The sequence below is a fragment of the Cyprinodon tularosa genome, unplaced genomic scaffold (assembly GCF_016077235.1).
Source record: "Cyprinodon tularosa strain WSP-4 unplaced genomic scaffold, ASM1607723v1 ctg196, whole genome shotgun sequence".
Taxonomy (NCBI): Eukaryota; Metazoa; Chordata; class Actinopteri; order Cyprinodontiformes; family Cyprinodontidae; genus Cyprinodon; species Cyprinodon tularosa.
Genome location: NW_024038715.1, coordinates 832,733 through 857,572, shown reverse-complemented (window position 1 = coordinate 857,572; position 24,840 = coordinate 832,733). Strand labels below are relative to the sequence as shown.

Sequence of the window (24,840 nt, the reverse complement as noted above, 5' to 3'; positions counted from 1 at the left end):
CTTAAAACAAAACAAACACCGTAGCCTACAGGTTCACTGCTAATGTTTTGTAATTAAGGGCAAAACGCTTCAGCCATTCTAACTAAAACTCGTGATTTCAATTACAGTATCACATGGGAATGAAGTGCTAAAACAATATGGAAATACACTCATTTCGTATAAATAATATATAAAGAATGAAGTAACATTTAAAGAAAAAAAACACATTTGCTTGACAAAAAGCAGTACAAAAATCCAGAGGGCCCAGAGATGATTAAAATAGTTTTATATAGATGAGATAGAAAGACTGAAATCACTAAGAAGTTTGTTATAGACAGATTTTATTGTGGATTTTCAAAGGCAAATCATCCATTTGTATATTTTCTATAGCTCTTTCATTCCAGTTTGTTAGCCTAAATCTGATCAGAATTTTGTCACCGAATCAAATATAAAACAGTTTCTATATAAATAATGTTTTTCTTCTTTTTGTTTTTAAGTAAAAAAAATTATTCAGATTAATCTATTACTGAAAGAATCGTCAACTAATGAGTAATCGATTAATCGTTAGAGTATAGACTGTAAAACATGCCTTTAGCTAACAGAGCAACACACAGAGTAGTAATCATTTCAACATTGTAAAAAAATACATAAACATTTTCCATTTATGGAAGGAAAAAAAACAATAACTTTTTCTTTCGTCAATATGCACCATCCAGAACTCCACTAGTGGAAATGTTTAAGTATCACCTGGTTTAATTTCATTTTAAAAAATCTTCTTTTGGGAACCTTTAGCAATCAGATTATTAATCCATTAATCAATAAAAAAAGAACAGATTCATTGATTTGCAAAATAATTGCAACCCTATTTTGAATGCATTTAAAGGACGGATCTTTTTCCAGATTTCTGTTGTACTTGACCTACTAAATACCATTCAGACATGACCTACGAAAAAAAAAGAAAAATCTGTCCCATTTCGGGGAAAAGAGCATTTAAGGAGTTTAAGGTGGATCAAAATTTTAACTATATTTTGAATCTATCAATGTGCACTTGATTTTATTTATGTTGCTCCTCTAATAAGATGAGCCCCACTGACAGAGCATGATCTAATTATTTTATCACCAATTTCTCAACACAGCAGGATCTTTTTTTTAAATCACATGGGCAAATCACCAGCTTTGCTTAGAGCCTAATGAACATTTGTGAGCCTAATTACTCTCACTCCCTTCTAGCTCACATGATGAGCAGATTACACTGAACTTGCCAAATTTAGCAAATACAGCAAGTAGTAATTACTGTCAGATTTAGCGCAGCACTTTCTGTGTCCCATCCCTTAAGAATTTCTGAAGACATTTTGCCTCGTGCAAGGAAATTTCAAATAGTGTGTTGTAGACTTAAAACAAAACTCAGATAGCCTTGAACACACATGCAAGCGTGCATGCTTGCATACTCCCTCCGTCTGCACCTTTCTCCCCAACAACCCAGACACTCTCCCCTGCTTTCACGCACCTCCTCAGTGCGCTCCACGAGGAGCTAAAAATAGATGACAGTAGGACTAAAGGGCTAGAAGAAGGGAAGGAAGAGGGGGTAGAGAGATGAGAATGGAAGTCGAAACAAGCAGCTCATCAAGAAAGACGGATGACATGGACAAAAAGAATAGAAAACGGTGCAAGGAAAAACAGTTATAAAACAGGAGAAAAACAAATCATAATGTCATATCACTTCTATCAGTAAGTCAGAGCTATTCACGGTGTGAACTATGACTCCTTATGTAAGACGTCCGGGACCTAACACAGCTGGCAGCCAAACTGCAACTTTATCCCACTGTGTAGCACAACAAATCGTATTTCGACATGAATATACATAAATAATCAATGATGTGTAAGGAGTTAGTCTATATAACAGAGTGGGATTTTATACTTCTGCTAAAGTTAGGTGAGCACAATTAATAAACAAATCACTGTTGTGACAGACTGGCGACCTGTCCAGGGTGTACCCCGCCTTATGCCCATATTCCTCCATAGATAGGTACCGGCCCCTCTGCGGCCCTGACGGAATAAGCAAGAGGGAGGGAGCATGGCTGGAATCATTACTGTTCAGATAACTTCATTACTAATCATCAATAATGCAGGGTTTACTCCTACAGCCAGGACTTACCTGTCAAACAACTATACAATGTAAGATTTACAGCTTAGACATTAATAAAAGCTACAGCTTGTAGCCACATGGTGTTGAATTCAAATTCAACACCATGTGAATTGTAAAGTTCCTTGAGATGACATGTTGTGAATTGGCACTATATAAATAAACTGAAATGAACTGAAACACCAATGCAAGACTCTTATTTACACATATGAAGCGAATAAAAATCAAGCTTAAAAACATGTCTTAACTCTCTGTATTCCCAAACTTGTTCTATGTCGTGTGGAAAAGTTTTTTTCCAAAGGAAGACAGTTTTCTTCATTGTCATCATTCTGTGTGCATTATGCAGACGTTGAGTGTAGAAGTTTATATGCAGCATTACAGCATTGGACAATTGGTATTTGGTTGCAGATGACAGTTGAATGACATGGCATCGTGCTCGATAACTTGTACAAAAAAAAAAAAAAAAAACATTTATTTGAATCAACAATAAAGGTATGCTGTTGCGGATCAACGACTATATATGGAAATTTTATTTAAAAAAGGCATTAAAAACTATTAGTTTACCCATTTTATTATTGTCTAACCTACTTTGGTCACTTTACTTAATAGTCCCCATTTACAAAATGTTGTTTTGGTCAAAGTGGCAATACTGTTCCATACATCAAAACTGTAACAGTATAACTTTTTGGAAAAATCAAAGTTTCTGCTGTTATGTAAAGCACATACAGAAGGTTTTTGTACACGTTAGCATAAGGTTTCATAGTGAATACCAATTTCTAGTGGCATTGCAAGAAATGTACAGTTTTGAACATTTCTACTAGTATTGTATCCACTGTGTTCTTAATTTAAATGCAGAAGTTGGACCTAAAAAACATATTCTATGGAGTTTAAAAACCATTTATGTACTTTCATTTTTGCTTTGTTTTTTTTTGTATCCAAAAGATTTGAGGAATTATATTCAACAACAGGCGAGTGCAGGGAGTGCACAGGAGCTATGTTTGTTGCTTGTTTTGGTGCAAATAAGGTTTAATCATTACGTTTTGAGAACTTAGTAAATTGCTTTGCAAATGCAGACATGATTGTTTAGTTTCCTGTTAGAGGGATGCAAATTCTGTAGAGTGATCAGCTCTGGATTCGGTTTCCAGAAAAGAGAATAAATTGATCATAATAGGTATGTGTTTGCTGTAACATTTGCAGCAGACAGGAGTCAGATACAGTGTAAATTTGTGGTAAAAGACAACTGCCTTGGCAGTTTGTCCAACATACTGCCATTGACACCCTTCATGAAAGCCTGGTTTATATGCCATGCACTGAACATAAGTGGGTCGACGGCATGCAGAAATGCAGTCACACACCTCCGAATCATCTGAAGGCAGCAAATCATTTTGCTTAGGAAGCATGTTTTTAAATCAAACTTTTTCCTTCCACTCAACCAAAAGCACTCTATGGACAGCCAGCATTAGCGAAGGCCCACTGTGTCTCTCCCTTCTTGTTAAAGGTGACAATTTCCCCCAAAGGGTGGAACATGACACACAAATAGCATAGCATTTGTACATTTAAAAGCAACCCTTTTTTATATGTTTTTTTTTTTAATTGGTCACATGTAACTTTAAAACTTTTGCTCGAAGGTGAATTCTGTTTTTATTTAGTGCAAGGCCTAAAAACAAACAAAAAAATAATGACTTTAAAGTAATAAAAACAGCTATTTTTTTCTTAATAGCTAGAATACATAAACCTATTCATTTAGATTTAACTGTTCTATTCTAAATGCCTGTTTCAGCTCCATCCCACTGATAATCGGAGAGCAGCTGTAATATGAACCACAACATGAGATCCTACTAACATGCAGCCACCACCACCAACATCTATTTCTTCTAAAGGCAGTTTGTTTTAGCAGTAGGATTTTATTGGAGGCATCAGAGGAAGGGAGGACTAATAGACCTTTACATTTTTTGACACAAGTCAAATAAATATGAAATATTTACTGAGAAACAGCAGGTGAGACATAAACTACAATACCTACAGCTTACCTTTCAGTTTAGCTGACATGCTGGATTACTTAAGACAAAAAAATATTTTGCACACAAATGTGTAAACAGTTCTACTTTAGTAAAGCAGCATTTATTCTAAAACAACTTTTATACATCCCCTGCATTTCAAGTGAGACTCAATGTGAGCATATAACAGTATGTCTGTCATATAAAGGGGGTTAAATAAGGACCCACGGGTTCACAGTTAAAGATCAGTTGCCTCTTTGTCTATGAGGGTAAATCAGATTTGAACAGAGGAAGATGGTCATAAAGCCGGCTGAAGGCAACGAAGAGATACAATCAAAGACGAGGCTCAACAATAAAAGCACATGTTGCAAATTAGAACAGTATAGCCATTGTATGCAGTAGAGAGGAAAAATACATTATTTACTGCTGTAAAAATATTGATATGATAATAGGTAATATTTCCATAGTACGATACAGTACAATTATCTACATAGTTTTTTATTTACCAAACATGTTGGTAAATGACATATTAACCAGCATATCGCCTTCTTTTTTCATAAAGTATGTAACATAAAGCCTAGAGATCAGTTACTTATCAATGTGCACCAAAAAGCTCACACCAGGCCAGGTTAGGAAAGCAGAAAGTGAAAACAAGGCAGCCGCTCAGAAAAAGTTTACACTTTTCTATCATTCTTGTTCAAAGTTAACAAGCAAAACAAAAACAAAAATCCGACTGAGTACGTCTGCTGCTGAAGTGCGTATCTCGAATGCTTAAGAGTCTCTGTAATGAATTCCTTTGGTGCCTTCTGTCCAGTGGCTATTCACTGTTATTGAAGTCAAATTTAAAGAAGAGATTCCTTTCATACCATCCATGCCTGGAGGAAAATAACAGGACTTCTGTGACATTTAGCTGTAAAAACTCCCTTATAACTGACTTTTCCCTGATGATCAGTACTTAAATAACATTTAACAGATATATAAGCACATGCTTCATGGATATACGGTGATGAGAAAAGATCTGAGAAGGAATTGGAATGAAAGAAATTAGAAAGGCCTGGATGTCACCTCCTGGGAATGCTTTATGGAGAGTTGCTTCTACAGGTGCTGGTCATAAAATTAGAATATCATGAAAAAGTAGATTGATTTCAGTAATTCCATTTAAAAAGTGAAACTTGTATATTATATTCATACATTACATACAAACTCATATATTTCAGATGTTTATTTTGTTTAATTTTGATGATTACAAATGACAACAAATGAAAATCTCAAATTCATCATATCAGAAAATTAGAATATTACTGAAGACCAATAAAAACAAAGGATTTATAGAAATGTTGGCCAACTGAAAAGTATGAACATGGAAAGTATGAGCATGTACAGCACTCAGTATTTAGTTGGGCCTCCTTTGGCCTGTATTACTGCAGCAATGCGGCGTGGCATGGAGTCGATCAGTCTGTGGCACTGCTCAGGTGTTATGATAGCCCAGGTTGCTGTAATAGTGGCTTTTAGCTCTTCTGAATTGTTGGGTCTGGTGTATTGCATCTTCTTCTTCACAATACCCCATAGATTTTCTATGGGGTTAAGGTCAGGAGAGTTTGCTGGCCAATTAAGAACAGGGATACCATGGTCCTTCAACCAGGTACTGGTAGCTTTGGCACTGTGTGCAGGTGCCAAGTCCTGTTGGAAAATGAAATCTGCATCTCCAAAAAATTGGTCAGCTGCAGGAAGCATGAAGTGCTCTAAAACTTCCTGGTATGTGGCTGCGTTGACCCTGGACCTCAGAAAACACAATGGACCAACACCAGCAGATGACATGGCACCCCAAACCATCACTGACTGTGGAAACTTTACACTGGACTTCAAGCAACGTGGATGAAGTGCCTCTCTTCTTTTCCTCCAGACTCTGGGACCTTGATTTCCAAAGGAAATGCAAAATTTACTTTCATCAGAGAACATGACTTTGGACCACTCACCAGCAGTCCAGTCCTGTTTCTCTTTAGCCCAGGCAAGACGCTTCTGACGCTGTCTGTGGTTCAAGAGTGGCTTGACACAAGGAATGCGACAGCAGAAACCCATGTCTTTCATACGTCTGTGTGTGGTGGTTCTTGAAGCACTCACTCCAGCTGCAGTCCACTCTTTGTGAATCTCCCCCACATTTTTGAATGGGTTTTGTTTCACAATCCTCTCCAGGGTGCGGTTATCTCTCTTGCTTGTACACTTTTTTCGACCACATCTTTTCCTTCCCTTCGCCTCTCTATTAATGTGCTTGGACACTGAGCTCTGTGAACAGCCAGCCTCTTTAGCGATGACCTTTTGTGTCTTGCCCTCCTTGTGCAAGGTGTCGATGGTCGTCTTTTGGACAACTGTCAAGTCAGCAGTCTTCCCCATGATTGTGTAGCCTATAGAACTAGACTGAAAGACCATTTAAAGGCTTTTGCAGGTGGTTTGAGTTAATTAGCTGATTAGAGTGTGGCACCAGGGGCCATCAATTTTGAACTTTTTCACAATATTCTAATTTTCTGATATGATGAATTTGAGATTTTCATTTGTTGTCATTTGTAATCATCAAAATTAAACAAAATAAACATCTGAAATATATGAGTTTGTATGTAATGTATGAATATAATATACAAGTTTCACTTTTTAAATGGAATTACTGAAATCAATCTACTTTTTCATGATATTCTAATTTTATGACCAGCACCTGTATATAAGAGTTTGTAGTGATTTTGTGTTTCAACTGTTTGAAATTAGCTTTTTTTTTTTTTAAAGCATGGCTCGTTTCATAAAATGGGATCCTCAGCTTAAACAGAAATATCAGCCCTATTATTGACAAGTGCAGAGGAAAAACTGATTTCCCTAGCTGACTAATAACGCAAATCTCCCCTTACAATCATAAAAGAAGAGTTAGGAAAATTACTTGTTTGTACATAGGTGATATCTATATTGCAGAAAAAAGTACAATTTGAATTTTCATTGAGCAAAGAAAAAGCTTTTCTGTTCTGGACAGAAGGTGATCCGACACATTTATCCATAATACCATGAACATCACAAGTTTAAAAAAACATGTGAGACAAACATCTTATGAAAGATGGCCATTGGCGGACCCTGAGGTGTGCTCCTAAATAAGTACAAAGAAATCAGGATGGCTGCTACAAAGAACAATAGTAGCAGTTTTCAAAATGGTGAAAAAGAGAGAAAAAAATGAAAGATGTGTTTAGGAAAATATCTGATTCATGAGCATCCAACTTGGCTGTCATAATTTAGCGAAACACACCAGTTCTTTTTCAGAACCAGTACCACCAGCTCCAGTTAAGCATATAGAAGCATTCAGTTGGAAACTTGCCATCAACTCCCATTGAATCAAAACCAAAGCAAGATGCTGCCACCACCATGCTCCAGCATTGAGATGGATTGCTCAGTCTGAGGTTAAACAACTTGATTTCGACCAGCAAGTCTAATGTTAGTCTCATTGGAATAGGAAAACTTCAACATTTACCCCAATTTTATTATGCGTTTCATACAAAAAAAGAATAAGCAGCTTATGTGCAAAGTTGTGCCAATTATCAACATTTCCTCTGCGTAGTCCTACCTTTGTGATGAGAGTTCGGTATTCTTCTACCAGGTGGTCGTTGTTATGGCAACCTGCCAGGAGCTGCCACACCTCCCCACGGAGTGCCTCAGGGATGCCGCTCCGCACCAAAGCTGGCAGCTGTTTCGGTCGCACCGACAGGTTCATGTGCCTAGAAGAGAGAAAACGGAAACAAAAACCCATGATGTTAAACCACCATACTTGCCTTTTTTGCTTCTTTCCTCATTTCAAATTAGTTTGGCAGATTCTATGCTTATGTTGCTGTTTGGGCAAACTAAAGTGTTTTTCATGGTCGTATAGAATAGAGTTTTATCTCCACTGACAGTTTATATGTACAGGATTATAAGAGTGAGGGATCCTTATGAAACCCAAGACAAATAAAGAAAGATTTAGCTGCAGGAGCTCTCACATTCCGCTAAAGGATGCAGTAAATCCTGGATACAGACATTATTTAACACAGCTACAAGCTATTTTTTGCTCATGTAGGCCCTAATATTCAACTTAAGACAGTGCCTTATTTACCCTTTAGTGTAGCTGTGCTTTATTTCACCAGTCAACCATTTATGGGAACGGCAGTAAAACAATAAATATAAAAGGCGGTAAATCAACTGATGCACAGTTTAATGTTTTGCTTCTTTCTTGTAAAACACATTTAAATGTTTTATATGCCAGGAAGTCATTTTTTCTAAGGCAGATGTGGAACAATTTAGAAATGCTGTAACTCAGTGTTGTGACAAAGACATTTCTCTGCTTCCTATTATTTTTTTTTGCCATGCTTATGTTTAAGATCATCATATAATTTTTTTAATTCCAGATAATAGTAAGTTAAGGAAAAAAAACAGGCTCTAAAATGCTGATTCCAATTACTGAGGGGAAACAGTTGTACAAACAAATCTTTTCTACAGAGATAAAGTAATCCTCCACCTGCTAATTCTTTCACCAAAACCTCTAAAATAGAACCTGGCTGACAACATGAAGGAAGCTAAAAGAGAAAAATGTCACTGATATTTTAGTTTGAAAAGGATCAAACTCTCTAAGGCTCCAGTTAAATAAAATGTATCATTATTCACCAATAAAGACAATGTGGTGAAATGTACCACATCAGCTTATAATTATTATTAGTAGTAGATATAAGCTGTTAAATTATGTGTAAAGAAAAAATAAAGCATAAACGGAGACAATCTTTAATGAGGCAAATGCTTTCTCACAGCACAGGAATCTCAGAATCCCTTTACCCATCTTCCATAATTTCTTTTATTGTTTTCAAGAGGTCACGTTACATAACTCATGGTATTTTCTACAGACAGAGCAAAGGTAATTTTTATTTGAGCGTGTCCATGCATGTGATGCAATCACAGCCAGGTTTTTGTCCTCAGGGAATAAAAAAAAAAAAAAAAGAAACTGTAAAGCTCCTTTCTGTGACTTGCTGACCTGCTTCAGCTCACATTGCAAGAACACAGCCTGTTTATTTACGAACAACCAAAAAAAAAAAGTATAATGATAAACTAACCCAAAGGGTTGGGCTGATATGATTCTCGTCTTATGATTCCTTTTCAAATTTCAGGTTTATTTTCATCTGAGACCAAACAAAAATCCACACAGCGCCATGTTTTATTTTACCACCTTTAACAGAAAAAAAAACTTTAAATCTTAAGTCATAATAACTAAAAGAAAATTAGAAAAAGTAAAATTAAATGTTAATTGAGTTACTGATAAAAACAGAAGTAAGAGCTGATCAAAAGTTTGTACTTTAAATGATGAGTGGTGTTTGAATTCTTTTCACATACTGTGACTTAATGAATTTCTGAGGCAATAGCTCAATCTGTTTGCACACATAATTATGCTCCCCTGTTGGGCTATTATATAACATTTATCTGCTTCAAACTTTATTTTTCAGTTTATTTTTTGTAAACTAAAGCATTTTGTGTATTCAACACAATAAGCCAACGTGACCAGAAGTATGACATTGTGCATAGGTGAAATAGGGAAACGAGGAAGTAATGGAGCCGAGTAACTCTTAGCAGAGGTGTGAAAAGAAAAGTTCACAATGAGGAGTGAAAAAGAAAAAAATATAATAATTTGGGCAACCTTTTTTGGTGGGATTCTCCATCGTCTTAAGTTATCAGTAATGTTATATTTCTCATTTTATTCTGCTCTTATTCTGACTGAGCATGACCTATGGGGCAGCCGCTATACTACAGTGCCCATGATGCATTTCATTCCCGTTTCTGGGGGCCTTTTTGAAACATGGAGCGACTCTGTCACAGAAAATTGTTTTATTGTGTAAATTAATTGAGAATCTACCTGAATATTTTCATTTATAAGGACGTCCTTGAGTATAGGTCGCAGCCCCGGGGCAAAACATGTAAAAAGAGAATCTTATCGTCCAAATAAAATACAGTATGTGCATTCCATACAGAAAAATCAAGTGTAAAAGAAGAATGTTTAAAAGGGAAAAGATACCCACCATTTGGACAACAAGTCTCCCCACGTCTCCAGGATCTTCTCTGCACACTCCTTTGAAACGTCCCCAGATCCACTGAGTAATGGCTCGTCGTTATCTGAACACAAAGCAAATAAGGAGCAATTATTAATTTGTCATGAAAAAAAAATATGAGGAGTCAATATAAATCTGACAATCGAAATTTTTAAGCAGAGCTTTATCAACTATTTTTAAAATATTTTTAAAGATACATTGTATGGTATTAAGTAGAAAAGAAAAAAAGAAAGGTTACGTCATGGTTATAGCACCAAGAGATACAAAATAAGCCTACTGTATGACAAATTATGTCCTTTTGTTGGTTTTTCTAACTCTTACAGTCCAGTAAAAGTCCCTGTCTAAAACCTGTCTGGCTGTTATGTACCCAGGACAATACAGAACAAACAGTTCTGTTAGATTTCAACTCCTCTCCAGACAACCGTCTAAATTTGGTGCTGCCTCACAGGAAGGTTTGATTCTTCAGTGAAGTTCTGTATAATATATAAGATGAGGTCAAGGCTTAGCGGTTCCCGACATTCTTGTGTTAAAAAATTCATCTCCTACTTGGATTCAGTTTTCTGTAACAGAAAGATGTCTGATCACCTTCCTCTTCATCATCCTCGGGTGGCGAAGGAGCCATGGTGCCGGGCCCAGAAGAGAGGATGCTAGGACTAGCTGTGGTTTTTCTTTTTTCTCTCTCCGTCTCACTTTCCAAACTCACCACCTCATAAAGTGTGTCAGAGGAAGGACTCTTTCGTTCTTTTCGCTCCATCTGAGAAGAGAAAGTATTGAATTAATAATGGGAAAAGATAATGTGCTGCTTTTTTTCCTTTGCAACCCATCTTGCAGTTAAATGATTAAATCAGTAAAGTATTTTCAACAGACATGATCCAGTTTTCATTAGAGAGAGGTATAGCCCACCATTATTTGTATTGTACATAACTTTTTAAGAAACTCATATTCAAACAAAAATGGATCATGCTCTGATCAAATGAAGCTATTATCTTATCTGCAGTGGAAAACTAACACGTTGCTTTAATTTTTCATAAATAAAATCCACTAGGTCCTGTGGTGTGAAGCTGATGGCTGGTCAGGGAGAGGCAAAGATCACAAATAACTTCTATCCTCTCCATTTATGTCTTTTATACTGTTGTATATTTAATTATTTACAAAAATGGCCCTACAAAGAAGCTTTCCATCACTGATATTGGAACAAAAAATGCACTAATTATATTTCCGTTGTTTGGCTCCTCTGCTCTCAGTCCCTCTAATGAGCTCTTAGCTTCACCTTCAAGGATCAAATATTTTTCGTTCATACAAAATGAAGATTTTATTTGGCATACTCAAAGCAGGTAACAGTGCCATCCTATAACATGACACATCTGGCACATTTATTTAAACCAATATTATACCATATACTGATATTAAAGACACCCTCATCAAGAATGTATTTAATGCAATGAGGTTTAAGTTGGAGAAACAATAACTGGACAGCAAAGTCATCATATTATAGCTTATTGTTAATACAGTCAAACCAGGTCTCATACAGATATATACATTAGGGCTGCAACTAATGATTATTTTACAAATCGATTAATCTGTCGATACATTTTTCGATTAATAATCGGATAGCCAAAGGTTCCTTAAAGAAGATTTTTTTCTAAATTAAACCATGTGAAACTTAAAGAAACTTTTAGAGCATACTGACAGACTGATTTTTTTTAAATCTTCAATGCAAAATGTTTACATACTTTTTTTTACAATAAATAAATATGATATAATTACTGCTCTAGTGGGTTGCTCTGTCAGCTAAAGGCATGTTCTACAGTCTCTATACTCCAGTTAATGATTAATCCAGCTAAATTAGTTGGGGATTTTTTCAATAATCGATTAATCACCATTATTCTGGTTTATTTTTTCAGCCCTAATATTCATATCAGAGATCTTCAATCTTTAAAATCCAAAGAGTCATTTGGGTAAAGCTAGTAAGTGTTTAGAGTTGCAAATATTACATGAACTTTCAATAAAACACAATATATATATATATATATATATATCTGTTTAATCAAAAATAAAAAACATGTATTAATATTCATTAGGGCTGCAACTAACGATTATTTTAAAAATCGATGAATCGGCCGATTATTTTTTCGATTAATCGATGAATCGGACAAAAAATATTTTTTATACTAACCTCTTTATTCCAAAATAAACATTTTAGACAGAACAAACAAGCACACAAGTACAGGTTGCTCATTAACTGTCCTGGTGCAATATGAAAAATAAATGTTTGTGTTAAAACTACGCAAACTTACATGAGAAATGTAGCTGTACATCCACAAAATATAGGGTACTTTGTTTCATAAAGCGCAAAAAAAGACAGGCATTTTTGTTTTTAAAAGCCCCTAAGGGGCTCAAACAATAGGTCCCCCATTTCATCAAATGAGTTTTTTTTAGACTAGAAGAGTTCTGCCTTTTAAGACAGGAAAGTATAGCAGTTAAAGTTGCTACTTGAGAAAATACTGAACCATAGAGATAAAAATAGCCCTGTGATTCAAATTATAAATTGTATTTGGAATAAAAATGAGAGAACTAGGGGTGCTAAAAAACACATCCTCCAAAGACAGATATTTACAAGGGAATGTGGCAAATATAATTAATTGACATATTACTGATCTTGCTGGATTTTATGCTTTACTTCCATAAATTGCAGGATCTTCTTTACTTTATCTTTGCCAGAAGATTTAAACTTCAAAAGCCTGCCTTCATAATTTGCAAGTTAATTTATTTATAAAGGCTATTTTAATTATTGTGATCAATTTGCGGCGTCAATCCCGGCACATGTGCGCTTCATTTGCAGTCTGGACGCTGAAACATCCTGCGGCTCTGACTGCAGCGCTGTGAGGGATTCTTGCGGGAGAACGGGGTTGGGATGGGGGAGGCGCCTCACGGCAGCAGCTGCTGCTGCAGGACAAGAGTAGGAACGATACATGCTTTCACGTAAGAGTCTCCAAAAGACGCCAGTGACACCGTAAAAAGTCGCCAGATTTGTCACTGGTCGCTTTTTTAAAAAAAAATAGTCGCTGGAGGGGTCTGAAAAGTCGCTAAATAAAGCGACAAAGTCGCTGAGTTGGCAACACTGCGCATCTGCAGCGCTGGCTCGCTCTGCCGTAATTTTTTTTTCTTCCCCCGTTTCAGTCAAGTGGATGTGATGACGGCGGCGACGGATGACGCATTAATCGCGCGACACAACTAATCGATGAGAAAATTCGTTGCCAAAGCTTTTAAAAGTCGATTTTTATCGATTTTATCGATTCGTTGTTGCAGCCCTAATATTCATTAAAAAATAGTAAAAGAAAGAATACTAATCCTCCGAAATCCCTTTTACAAGAAGTATAAATTAATCAGTAGTGATTTTCTTTGTATGAAGGTCTGGTTGTAGAGACAAACCTGTCGTAGTTTAAGGTAGAAGGTCTCAGTGTAGCTACGCTTGCTAAAGGGCCAGAAGAGCCTGTCGTTTGGAGAACACACTCTGACCCTCGTCTCCAGCAGAAAACGGACCGGTTCCTCCACCTCAGTTATCACCAGATCCACTGCAGTCGTCATGTACATGAACTTATCTAAAAACAACCAATGCAATGTCAACCCCAGTTAGAGACACCCTGATTGCTTCCAGGTCATATTTCACCAATTGGAATAGAAACATGACCGCATTATCAAAATACAAACCTTTTCATAAGCTTAAGAACAAGTAGGTCTTATCTAAACCTTGAGAGTGCATTTTTGGCTCTTACCTTTGGGCGTTTCCTCGTTCACAGCCTGAAACTGAGGCGTGTTGGGGTTCCAGCTTCCTGTGATGATGTAAGACTTCCCATCTGAGCTTTTTCCCATTGACTCCTGTTTGGTACAAAAGCTGGAACAAGTTGGCACATACACAGACACACAACTCACAAAAGAAGCTAAAAACAGTCACCCACCAGGTCCAGCAGGTGCATGTCGCTGTTCTTGACATTTCTCCCCGGGCTGAGCAGGAGTCCAAAACATCTGGAGAATAAATAGGCAAGTAAATTTAGAGGAAAATTGTGACCAGATTACGATTACATAGGGGAAAAAACAACACAAAGGAGGAAAAAAGAGAAAAAATGAGGCATGTAATAATAACTCTTTTAAAGGTTACATAAAAGAGAAGAAATATTTTCCTGAACAAATGGTTTTAACACAGTCCAGGTCACGGAGACGACTAAACACATTCTTCTAGTCCTCACCTCCTCTGACATTATGAAACAATAACAACTCAAGCAGAAAATGGAGGTCTACTGGGGATGCTGCAATTTAACAGATTTATTAAAGCATGAAAATGAGAGGCTGTGAGACAGAACCGCCTAACTTCCAACATTTACAGCTGCCCTGGAACATTTAAACCGCAGGACAGACGTTAAGATGTCCTAAGTTTGTCAAGTATAACCTGCCGACCGTTTGCTTAGTGATATCTGGTTTAAGTTTAGGTGGCAGATGGACCAGAAAGAGGAATATCCTGCTTTTTGACTAATTATTACTCCGTTTTTTAATTGTTGCAGAACTTCTTTAACTTGGGTTCTCCTGTGTGACCTGGTTAGAAACATTTATCTGAAGCCTAAAAACCTGAGTAACATTAAAAAGTAACTAAATAAAAAGACTTCAGTATGATGTCAATCATGAGCAGAAACATTGACTTAAGTCTCCCAGAGGTGTTTTGTGTTTTTGCATTCCCTGGACAAAGAAAGTAGAGCTGCAGCAGTTAAGGAACTACTTGAAAACAATAGATGTCCCCACTGACTCATGGGGGCTCCAGAGAGTCTCTGCATTCTGACATTCCTTATTCATTTTCCTCTGCCAACATTATGGGAACAAGTGAGCGCATAGAATGTGAAAAGAACAAAATTGGGAAAAATGAAAACTGTGTTTAATGCTAAATAAATATTCACACATTTATATACAGGGCCAACCAATATTTAATCAGGATTTATTTTTGCAGGAATTTTTTGCGATACATCAACTGAAAACTCTGCTAATTCATAAAAAACCTTAACTGAGAAGTTCAGCAAGAGAAGCATTAGTAATCATTAATGAAAAGAGGATATTCTACATATATTAGGGCTGCAACTAACGATTATTTTGCAAAGCGATTAATCTGTCGATTATTAATAATCGGATAGTAAACAGTTCCTTAAAGAAGACTTTTTTTTCAATCAAACCAGGTGAAACTAAAACTTTTCCACCGGAGCAGTTCTGGATAGAGCAGATTGACAGACGAAAATGATTTCCATTTTAAATGCAAAATTTCATATATTTTTCATATATTTTTCTTTTCATATATTTTTCCTTACAATTTTTATATAATTACTGCTGTAAGTTACTTGCTCTGTCACCTAAAGGCATATTTTAGGGTCTCTAGACTCCTTTTAATGATTAATCGATTACTAAAATAGTTGACGATTATTTCAATAATCAATCAATAACCATTCATCGGATTCATTTTTTCAGCCCCAATATTCATATCAGAGATTTTCAATCTTTAAAATCCAAAGAGTCATTTGGGTACAGCTAATAAGCGTTTAGAGCTGCAAACATTACATGAACTCTCAATAAAACACTTATTTTGGTCAAATATCTGCTGCAGGAAATCTGCTGCCATTTCAAACAACCAACTTTTTTTGTACATTTAGATTTTAAAATGGATTGCCTTCTATAAGATATTATATGGTGTAAAAAAAAAATAAAGCACAAAAAAAGGACCAAATTTCCAAGACAATGACAAGAAAAAAAATTTAATGTCATTCTATTGTGAAAAGTTCTAATTTCTTTAAGAAATCCCCCAAAGCTTCTAAGATTTGTATTTGCTTTTATACTATTAATAACAAAACCATTTGTTGACTTATTTATAATTTTTGGCCACAGAGGAGGGTCCAAAGAGCAATCTTCTATTGCAATGGTCTATTAAATCATTTAAATGCAACATGAAAAGGACAACTTTAAAGGTTGCAATAAGTTAAAATGGTCTATTCAAAGACTGAGTTTGGCTAAATAAAAATACTCTTTTTCACACTTTAAACTAAGAAAGGAAAATGTGACAAACCATTCCTTTTACTATTGCTTCATAAAGATGTTGCCCATATTACATACTGTTGAGGTACGTAAACGTGACAACGTGAAAATCGAGAATAAATGATACTAAATGTAGGCAATACATACTGAGTGCCTGACACTGTGAGTGTTTGGAGGTGTGTTTTACCTCTCGATTGCCAGCTCCTTGTTGGAGGTCTGCTGAACGTAAATAACTATTTTCTTGTCCAGTCCAGCCCGAAGCTTGAAGCTTTGTTTGTCCTTGTCTTTTGCAACAGCACTATGGATATAAGAGAAAAACAAACAGCTCCAACAATGTTACTCTTCATACATTTACAATGTCAACTATTCAAAAAATGTTAAATGAACGTGTTAACGAGTTAAATGTATATAAACTTACTGAACAACTGGTTAGTCTGAGTGGGGTTATGCTGTTTTAAAGCAAGTGAAGTTCAAAATAGATTCATTAATCAAAATCAAAGCCACTTTCAAACAGGCCTTAATCATTGTCCGGCTCTAAATCTTTTCCTGCTCATTTATGGATCTGGACCAGAACCAGGCTTTGGACAGAAACAGTTGTCAACATTCTCCAAGCCCCCGCTGATATAAATTTTGGAGGAAATACCAAAGAAAATCTAAATCTGACTCAGCCAAGTTGAAACAATATAAATCTCTTTGAAATATATGGCAAATATTTCAATATGGCTGTGAATTCCAGGATGTACTCTGATAATAAAAACATGCCTCCTTTTGAATTACGACTCATAGAAATCGGTTGTGGAGAGGCTTTCCAACTAAGGCACATTTTTAATCCACAGGGCCTCGAAACTGAACAGCCTAATAATGACACTATGCTGCAGATAAGCCACATGCCGTGTTTTGCGGTTTCTGCACACCATTCTGTATCACATCAGGCAGCATTTAAACAAGGAAATACTCATAATGTACAAAAATCAGCTTTAATGCTGAAGCTTCCCGTTTGGAGGTCACTAATAGCAATGAACCCAAAGCTAATGAGAAGGCTAAAATTAGCTGTGTATTTTTGTTTGCTTTGTTTTCCCATCCCAGCAAGTAGGCTTTTTGTAAACACATGGAAGTGAGTAAGATTTCCGAAAAATAACAAAACAAAAGGTCAAAGATGATGTGTTAAATGAAGGAAACAAACTGTTTTCTGCTACACTAATTAAAAAAGGAGGTTGTGTTTTTTTTTTTTACTCTCTGCAACCATCCCTTCATGCGTCAAGAATTAAAGAATTATCTCTATTTAAAGATCAAAGCATGTATGCACATGCTGTCTGTCAAAGTATTTAAGCCTGAACATGCTGGGATTCCTTAGCTTTAATTGATTTAAAAGACAGGGGGAAAAAAGTTTGCTTTTATTCAGCATTTGACCAGTTACTCAAAAAATAAAAAGATTTGGATCTTCAACCAAAGGACGAATACATCTCTACATTATAGTGTGAGCAAATAACAAACAGGAATTCTAAACGTGGATTTACCTGAAAGTACCCTTCCCATCATCCTCCCTGATCTCCAGACTGACAGTGAAGGTAAACAAGTCGCTGTCTGGTGTGAGCGGGGCATTCTGCTGAGAAGACAGCAGCACCTTCTTAGCTGACCTCCGAAAGGCTGTGGCGAAGCTGTACAGTATCCGGCTCACCTAAAGGCCGACAGACATGCAATCAACCACTAACAACAGGTCCATATAAGGGCAATGAAATGGAATCAAATATTTCAGATACAATCCACACTAATGTAAAATGCAACAGGATCAGGTTTAAAACAAGGCAGCACATTCATTGTTATACAGTTTTAATATTACAGAGTTTGAGCTCCTAACATCAAAACATACACAGCATTGTAAAACTAAAGTAACTAGCTACACTTGGGGGCTAAACAAATTTAAGACAGTGCTTACGTAAATTGTCATGAGAGTGTTCACTTTCCATGAAAGATGGTCTAATGAATGGAGCAATGTGCAATTCTTGGAACTGCTGTAGTCTGGCTCAGAGGTGTGTATCTGTCTGTTCACCCTCCCTCCAATGTGGCTCTCTACAACTTTTACCAAACCTCACATGAAAGTTAACTTCATTTGATATAACAAGGATTCGAGAAAGGATTGTTTTAGCAGTAAATTCATAGAAAAACCAGCAAAAAAATTTGATAACAGAGTAAGAGTGGTACTTCAAAAAAAGCCTTTCCTGTTTAATTGTTTTATGTTACCAGGCCGCAAAATATATGCTTTAACATTAATAGCATCCTGTATCATATGGAAATATAAAAAAAGTAGATTGTTAGCCTTCTTCTTAGAATTCGGAAGATGGCCGCTCACACCGGGCCTGGTTCTGCTGGAGGTTTCTTGCTGTTAAAAGTGGGTTTTTCCTCTCCACTGTCGCTATCAAATAGTTTTCCTTGGATAGAAAACCTTGAATCAATTTGACTGTATGATCTGGTTGAATTGTCTCTATAAAGTGGCTTAAGATGACATGTCTTGTGAACTAGCGCTGAATAAATAGACTGAATTGAATTGAATAGGACCAAAAATGTAGTCGCATTTTCTCATCCCTAATCAAGTAGGGATAACAGCTCTAAATAAAAAATCATTCAGTTATAGCATTGGAATAAAACTCCTCTGAGCTAAGATAATTCAAACGGTAGAGCTTGAAAAAAAAAAGAAAGAACGAACTGATCTAAATTCAATCAAAAAAAAAATAATATTTTATCTTCATCTGAAGAAAAATGGCATGATATCAGGAAGAGCTTTAATATCTCTTATAAACATTGCAATGATGGCATTGCCCCGATATTATTTATTTAACCCACATTTTCCTGAATAACTTCTTTTCCCCCACATAAATATACCAACATTTACTATAAGCTTTATTGCAGATAATAGAGGCAATAAATAACTCATGTTTCCAACTACCATCCCTCCAATAATACTTGTGTTGGCAGCAGCCTGAAGTCCTAATTATTTATAATATTACTTTTATTGAATAGAAAATTGGTTTTACAAACACCTGTCTCAGCCCATGTTAAGTTCAAAGTAAAAAAAAAACTGCAAAAATATCAAACTGTGCTGCAGTTTTTTGTTTTTTTTAATACAGAATATTTTTTGGAAAGTGTCTGACAGCAGATGTAAGGGTATTTAACATAAAACAGAGAAAACTGGATTACAAGAACCCTCAGAAGGAGTTCTGGTAAATCTCCAAAATAACAATGGGGTAGAGACAGCCAAGAAGGAAGTGATAATTTAATCACTTTATCTAAATGTACCTCTCCTCTCAGTAAGTGTAGATCATTACAGACAGATGTGTCTTTGTTAAAGAAGATCGCAGCACCTAAAGGATCATTTCAAAGAAATGTGCTTAAGTTACAAAGCGCTTGCACAGTGAGAAATGGTTTGGGGCAATGGCTGTTATCATAAATAACAAGACCCTTTTGTTTATTTAAGACGTGGGTATAAAGCAGGGTTTGTTCCATCCCTGGTGAAGAAGAACATCAGGGGACTCCAGAGGGGGGATTTTTTTATGGAGCTAAATGAGAATGGAAGTAAGAGCTTGGGGGGGTTGAGGAAAGCTAAACAGAGGGGGTCTCAGCCCTGTCTTGACAGAAAGAGTAACATTTAACACAATGGGAGTGTTGTTCCCTGTTTAGCTTAATGTTCAAATAACCGTTTCCAGATTTCATTGTTTTCAGATGGATTTCTTTTTTCTACAGCATGAACAAGCTTTTCCAGCTCACGGACTGTAAATGTATGCAGTCTGACATGGACATTTACCAGTTCTTATACATCCACCCTGAGCAAAAGACAAACAAACAAAATCTCAAGTGTTTTTCGCTTACATCAACTTTAGTAAGGAATAGGAAGCCAAATCATACAAAGATCAAGATGTTAAATTTAAACAAAGAGCCGAAGCGGTAAAAGCCTCTTCTGTACAAGAACGAGAAGATTACAGAGGAAATTTTAGATTCTCAGAAACCTATTTTGAAATTTCAGATGTTAGTTTTGCCTACACAGCTTTAAGGGTTTATTTAAAAATGTTTCATATCAAAATTATACACTTTTTGGATTAAAATTCACTGAGTATTTGGGCCTTCATAAGCCATTTATGGATTTTCATTCAGACGTGCTGAGAAGATAGATCAGATTTGATTGGTTGGAAATATGCATATAAGTTTTAATAGTAAAGTATGAAAGACAAGTGCTCCTTAAAACTACTTTCTCCTGATTCAAGTCCTTCTCCAACCGGTTTAAAACCCTGTGTTTTAAAAACTTTACAGTTAGATGAGTGGATTTTTTTGTATTCTAAATGTGTGAGAAATTTGTCTCTGAAACCATTGCTCTCTTATTTGATTGGAGTCACCAACCTTTATATAGAGAGGGCATATTCAAAATTACTATTGTAAGTTTAAGATTTTTGTGCAAAAAAGGCCACAATTTTAAAATAAATATATCTTTGCAAAGAAACAGCAAAAAAAGGGAAATTGCTTAGTATGTGACACAGTAGGGGGCTCTCCATCAGGAAACCAGCAATAACTGGAGACCAGCAAACTGACCTGGGTGCACGATGGTAAGGAGAGGAGGTATGTGAGGTTTTAGGCAGAGGAGATAATTATGTTGCTAAGGGTTTGGATTTTAAAAGACGAAAATGGAGGCAAAATTATCACTAATGAGGTGAAGAAAAAGGACCACAGAGAATGTGGGTAACCAGGTAAAAGAATGAGTCGTTGCCAGGGATACAGTTTTCAAGTGAAGCAATACATGCTTCCCTTCATCTCTAACAACTGCTTTATTTATTTATTTTTTTTATCTATCTAACAACTGCTTTAGTACGATCATGAGAGCTGCAGACACGGCCGGTCAGACCAAATATATCAACAGTTGTTTCCTGCTGGGTCTCCAAATACATCACGAATCTAGAATCAGAATACTTTCAAAAATGTTGTTAAACATTATAAGAGTATAATTGGATGGATGCTGAATTTTGAATTATCAGTGGTATTTGCTGTAGCTCAATTAAATACTTTTATGATTGAGTTATGAATAGAAATAGCGTATTATCTAAGACAGACAGTAGCTTTCATTCACATGGATACAAATAATCAGATCTAAGGCCTTATCAGATCAAAACTGTTTCATGTAAACATGTTGGAGTGAAGATTCTAATCCGATTTGGTCCGATCGGAAAGAAATGTCATTCCAAAAAAAGAGAGGTGTTTGTTTTTTTTACGATCCCTGTTCCTATTGCTGTCCATGTTAACACACATTCGGGTATAATCATCTCCACTGCATATATGTGCAATGCTAGCATGAAGTTTTTCTCTTTACTAACCTTCATCCACTGGCTCCTGGTCATTAGCGGAGGAGGTGGCTCTAAATGTAATATATGGATGAACATGCCCTCCTGCCCTCTACCACTGTAGTAAAGGAGCATTAGCATAAGCTACTGATGAGCCTTTAAACAAAAAATGACAGCCAAAAATAAAAGTATAGATACAAAGATGCTATGTAACTCCATATTGGGAAAAAAATTATATCAACAGGCACAACTGAAGAAAAAAAAAGACGAGAGGAGGGCACAAAGACCAGCTAAAGTTGAGGAGGAGCGGACAGGTACAGATTTGTTTAAAAAACAGGCAGTTTCTTCTACTACAACTAAAGTGTTTCTGGAAAATTAGACAGTCCTGCCCACTCTATTAAATGATTTAATCCAATCAAAGACTTGGAACATACATATACACAGACTTAATGCCTGGATTACTTTATTTAGAGCCCATGTAAGCAGATATTTCTTACTTCTCATCAACCAAGATTTAGATCAGATCATGGAAATTTTCCTAATGTAAATGTAGCTATGGTGCAAAGAAATACGGCCATACTATGAAGTATGTGAGTAAGATTTAACTCTGCTAATGTTATATATCTGATAACATGGTTTATATGGTATATATCTGCAAGCTATGATGGATCTGGACATATATGTAACCAATTATTATTTCATTTTATATTTTATATGTTTCTTAGACACCAGCATTCATTATTGGCATGAAGAGTTTGGATGGCCTTCACAAATACAATAAAACACTAATTTTGTTGCCATGGTGTAGGCACTCCTCGTGTTCACTGATTAATCAGCTAGGAAATAACAAATAGATCGGAGGCAAACGGTCCGTCTAATCTAACATGTTTCTTTCTCTACCTCACATGGTCAAATCCCACAGCAGCGATTTTCTCTTTCACATCGGTCAAGAGTATCAATATACTGTTTTTGTCAGAAAGCAATCGTCATCCTGATTGTCTGGCACTTGCCGACTGTAATGGCGGCTGAAGGGTTTTTTTGTTCAGTTGAGAGGAGTGAGAACGATGTAAGCGCCGCATGTGATTGTCTGAGTGTGAATCTGATGGCTCTCGTATGTTTCAACACTGTGGTGTGAGCATTGGTGTGGGTGTGTGTATTCTTAGTTTGTTTCTGTGACTGTGGATGGTGGGATGAAGTAGGAAAACCATAAAGCAGCGTCTGTCTGAAGGCTCTTAGTCACACTGAGTGCTTTCATATGGGAGAAAGCAGGTCACTGATCACAGCAGCTGTACTTTAACCCAATTTTCTTAGTAAATCTGCTGTCTTTTATCAAATCTATCGAGCCGTTTACATACCTGTGCTATCAGTTCTTTAGTCACCCGTTTTGCATATGCTTCAAATATGCTTTTCTGTATGACATGATGTCATAAAAACCTCACAGATACATGACTCTTTTAATGAATCTTATATTGTTTTATGCAAAAATGCTGTAAACAGAGATGATTCCCTTTTGTGGTATTTATAAAAAAACAGATGGTTTATTTTTCTCAGCTATCAAGCTTCATGTTTTATAGCAGATTTGATTATATCACATGTTCCTTAACCAGTAATTTCTGGTAGGCTGCAGGCTTAAATGTGCTACTAAAAGTAGAACAAGAAGCAAATCTTTCGCCGTCACTCCTCTGCTTAACTTATCCCTCTATGGTACTTTGGTTCTGTGTAGTAATTAATTTTGTGATACTAAGATTATTTGTCTTTGCTGTGCTATTCATTTTTGTGACCTCTGGTTCATTTTTCCATAGAAGTTATACCTTGTCCAGTGTCCCCATGTTTGGTTGAGTCTATTCTATCATGTGCTGCCAATAACTAATTTAGGAAGAAAGAGTTCCTGACTCAGTTGTTCAGTGTTGAACTGAATCTTTCCGAGGAGGTCTATAGCCGTTCCTAAGTTTGTTCATTTCCAAAGAATTGACACCTGGCCTAATACTTTTGTGTTGAGCCACGTTTCTTTTGTGTTTAATAGATGTTCTTACCTTGATAAAGACATCAACTGAAGCTACTTTCCTCTGTTATTTCCTCCATAAAAGCAATACTGAACAAAGATTCCTCTCTTCTCTCTAATTTTTGTCCTCTCAACTTGCACACAAATTGAATTTATTATAACAGGATAGCAACTGGAACAGTTAACTGTTCAAAGTTCCCTGAAATTACATTTGTTGGAAATTGATGCCAATTAAATGAGAAGAACTGACCTGATCATGGCATTAAAGTCTGCAACAGATTTTCTATATTTCATATTTTACATATCTATGTACATTATTTAGTATGTGGGCAAAAAATTCTTACTGCCTCTCGAATTTGACAGCGGAACACGTGGATCCTGAAGATTTCTGCGTTGTGGTGGCTCTCTGTGAAGGCGAAGCAGTCGCTCTCTGGTGTGCCATCGTGGCCTCTCACACAGAACAGAATCTTATAAATGGGGTAATTGGCTATTTCTGTGTTGTTGTGCGGGTCCAACAACCTGCAAAAACAAAAAATATGGCTTAGTCTTCTTTACTATCCAGTGTATGTACCACATATAAGATTTGTGTCCCAACCTGACGGTGCCTTCAGAGACTCCTGGCACTGAAAGTGTGACATCCAGGGGGAGCTGACACTGCCCTCGGAGGATACTCATCATACGAAGGGCCTCTACTTCACTCCTGGGGGCATTGACAGAGGCACACCCCAGATATGTTAGCTGGCTGAACACCACACTGTCCTCATCTGGAATTGGACTGCAAGGACTTCCTTCTGAAGAGGACTCATCTGCTGTAGAGCGCGGGAATAAGAAAAACAAGAGGAGAGGCAACATTTATTTGACTTTTTTAACCTTTAAGAAGAAGACTGATGCAATCCCATCCTGCCTTTACCTCTGTAGGACCGCTCATTCAGCTCACTCTCTTGAGCGGTCTGAACGGGGAGCACCATCTCCAGTGTGGGTGACGTGGAACTCAGTGGGTCGGTGCCTGCCAGCACAGGTGACGTCGTGTTCGAAGGAACACCATGGTCAGTAGCGCCAAGGTCGCTCATTCCTTCTCCTGAACCAAGACCGGCCTCTGCCACAGATGGATCCATGAGGACGTCCTCCAACTCCCTTTGAAGCTGCTGCTCACTCCCATTCCCCACAATCTGCTCCAGACATATCCAAATATAGAGTCAAAGGCAAAGAAATATCCAAGAAAAGGTGATAAAACATGAAG

The 24,840-nt window shown here is 36.6% G+C and overlaps 1 protein-coding gene across 3 annotated transcripts in view; it reads right to left on the bottom strand.

Moving 5' to 3' along the window:
* The window catches only part of LOC119782627 (rab GTPase-activating protein 1), a 95,943-nt gene that overhangs the window by 53,629 nt on the left and 17,474 nt on the right, over positions 1–24,840 (bottom strand). For 2 of the 3 annotated variants that reach the window (XM_038283655.1, XM_038283657.1), the window contains 11 exons: positions 24,511–24,769; positions 24,196–24,409; positions 23,945–24,119; positions 17,795–17,955; positions 16,465–16,575; positions 14,171–14,237; positions 13,988–14,090; positions 13,644–13,813; positions 10,797–10,965; positions 10,182–10,275; positions 7,715–7,865 (listed from right to left, as the gene is read on the bottom strand). In XM_038283655.1, the coding sequence (XP_038139583.1) occupies positions 7,715–7,865; positions 10,182–10,275; positions 10,797–10,965; positions 13,644–13,813; positions 13,988–14,090; positions 14,171–14,237; positions 16,465–16,575; positions 17,795–17,955; positions 23,945–24,119; positions 24,196–24,409; positions 24,511–24,769 (1,674 nt within the window). The remainder of the gene's footprint in view (positions 1–7,714; positions 7,866–10,181; positions 10,276–10,796; positions 10,966–13,643; positions 13,814–13,987; positions 14,091–14,170; positions 14,238–16,464; positions 16,576–17,794; positions 17,956–23,944; positions 24,120–24,195; positions 24,410–24,510; positions 24,770–24,840) is intronic. The other variant, XM_038283656.1, reaches the window with a different exon arrangement.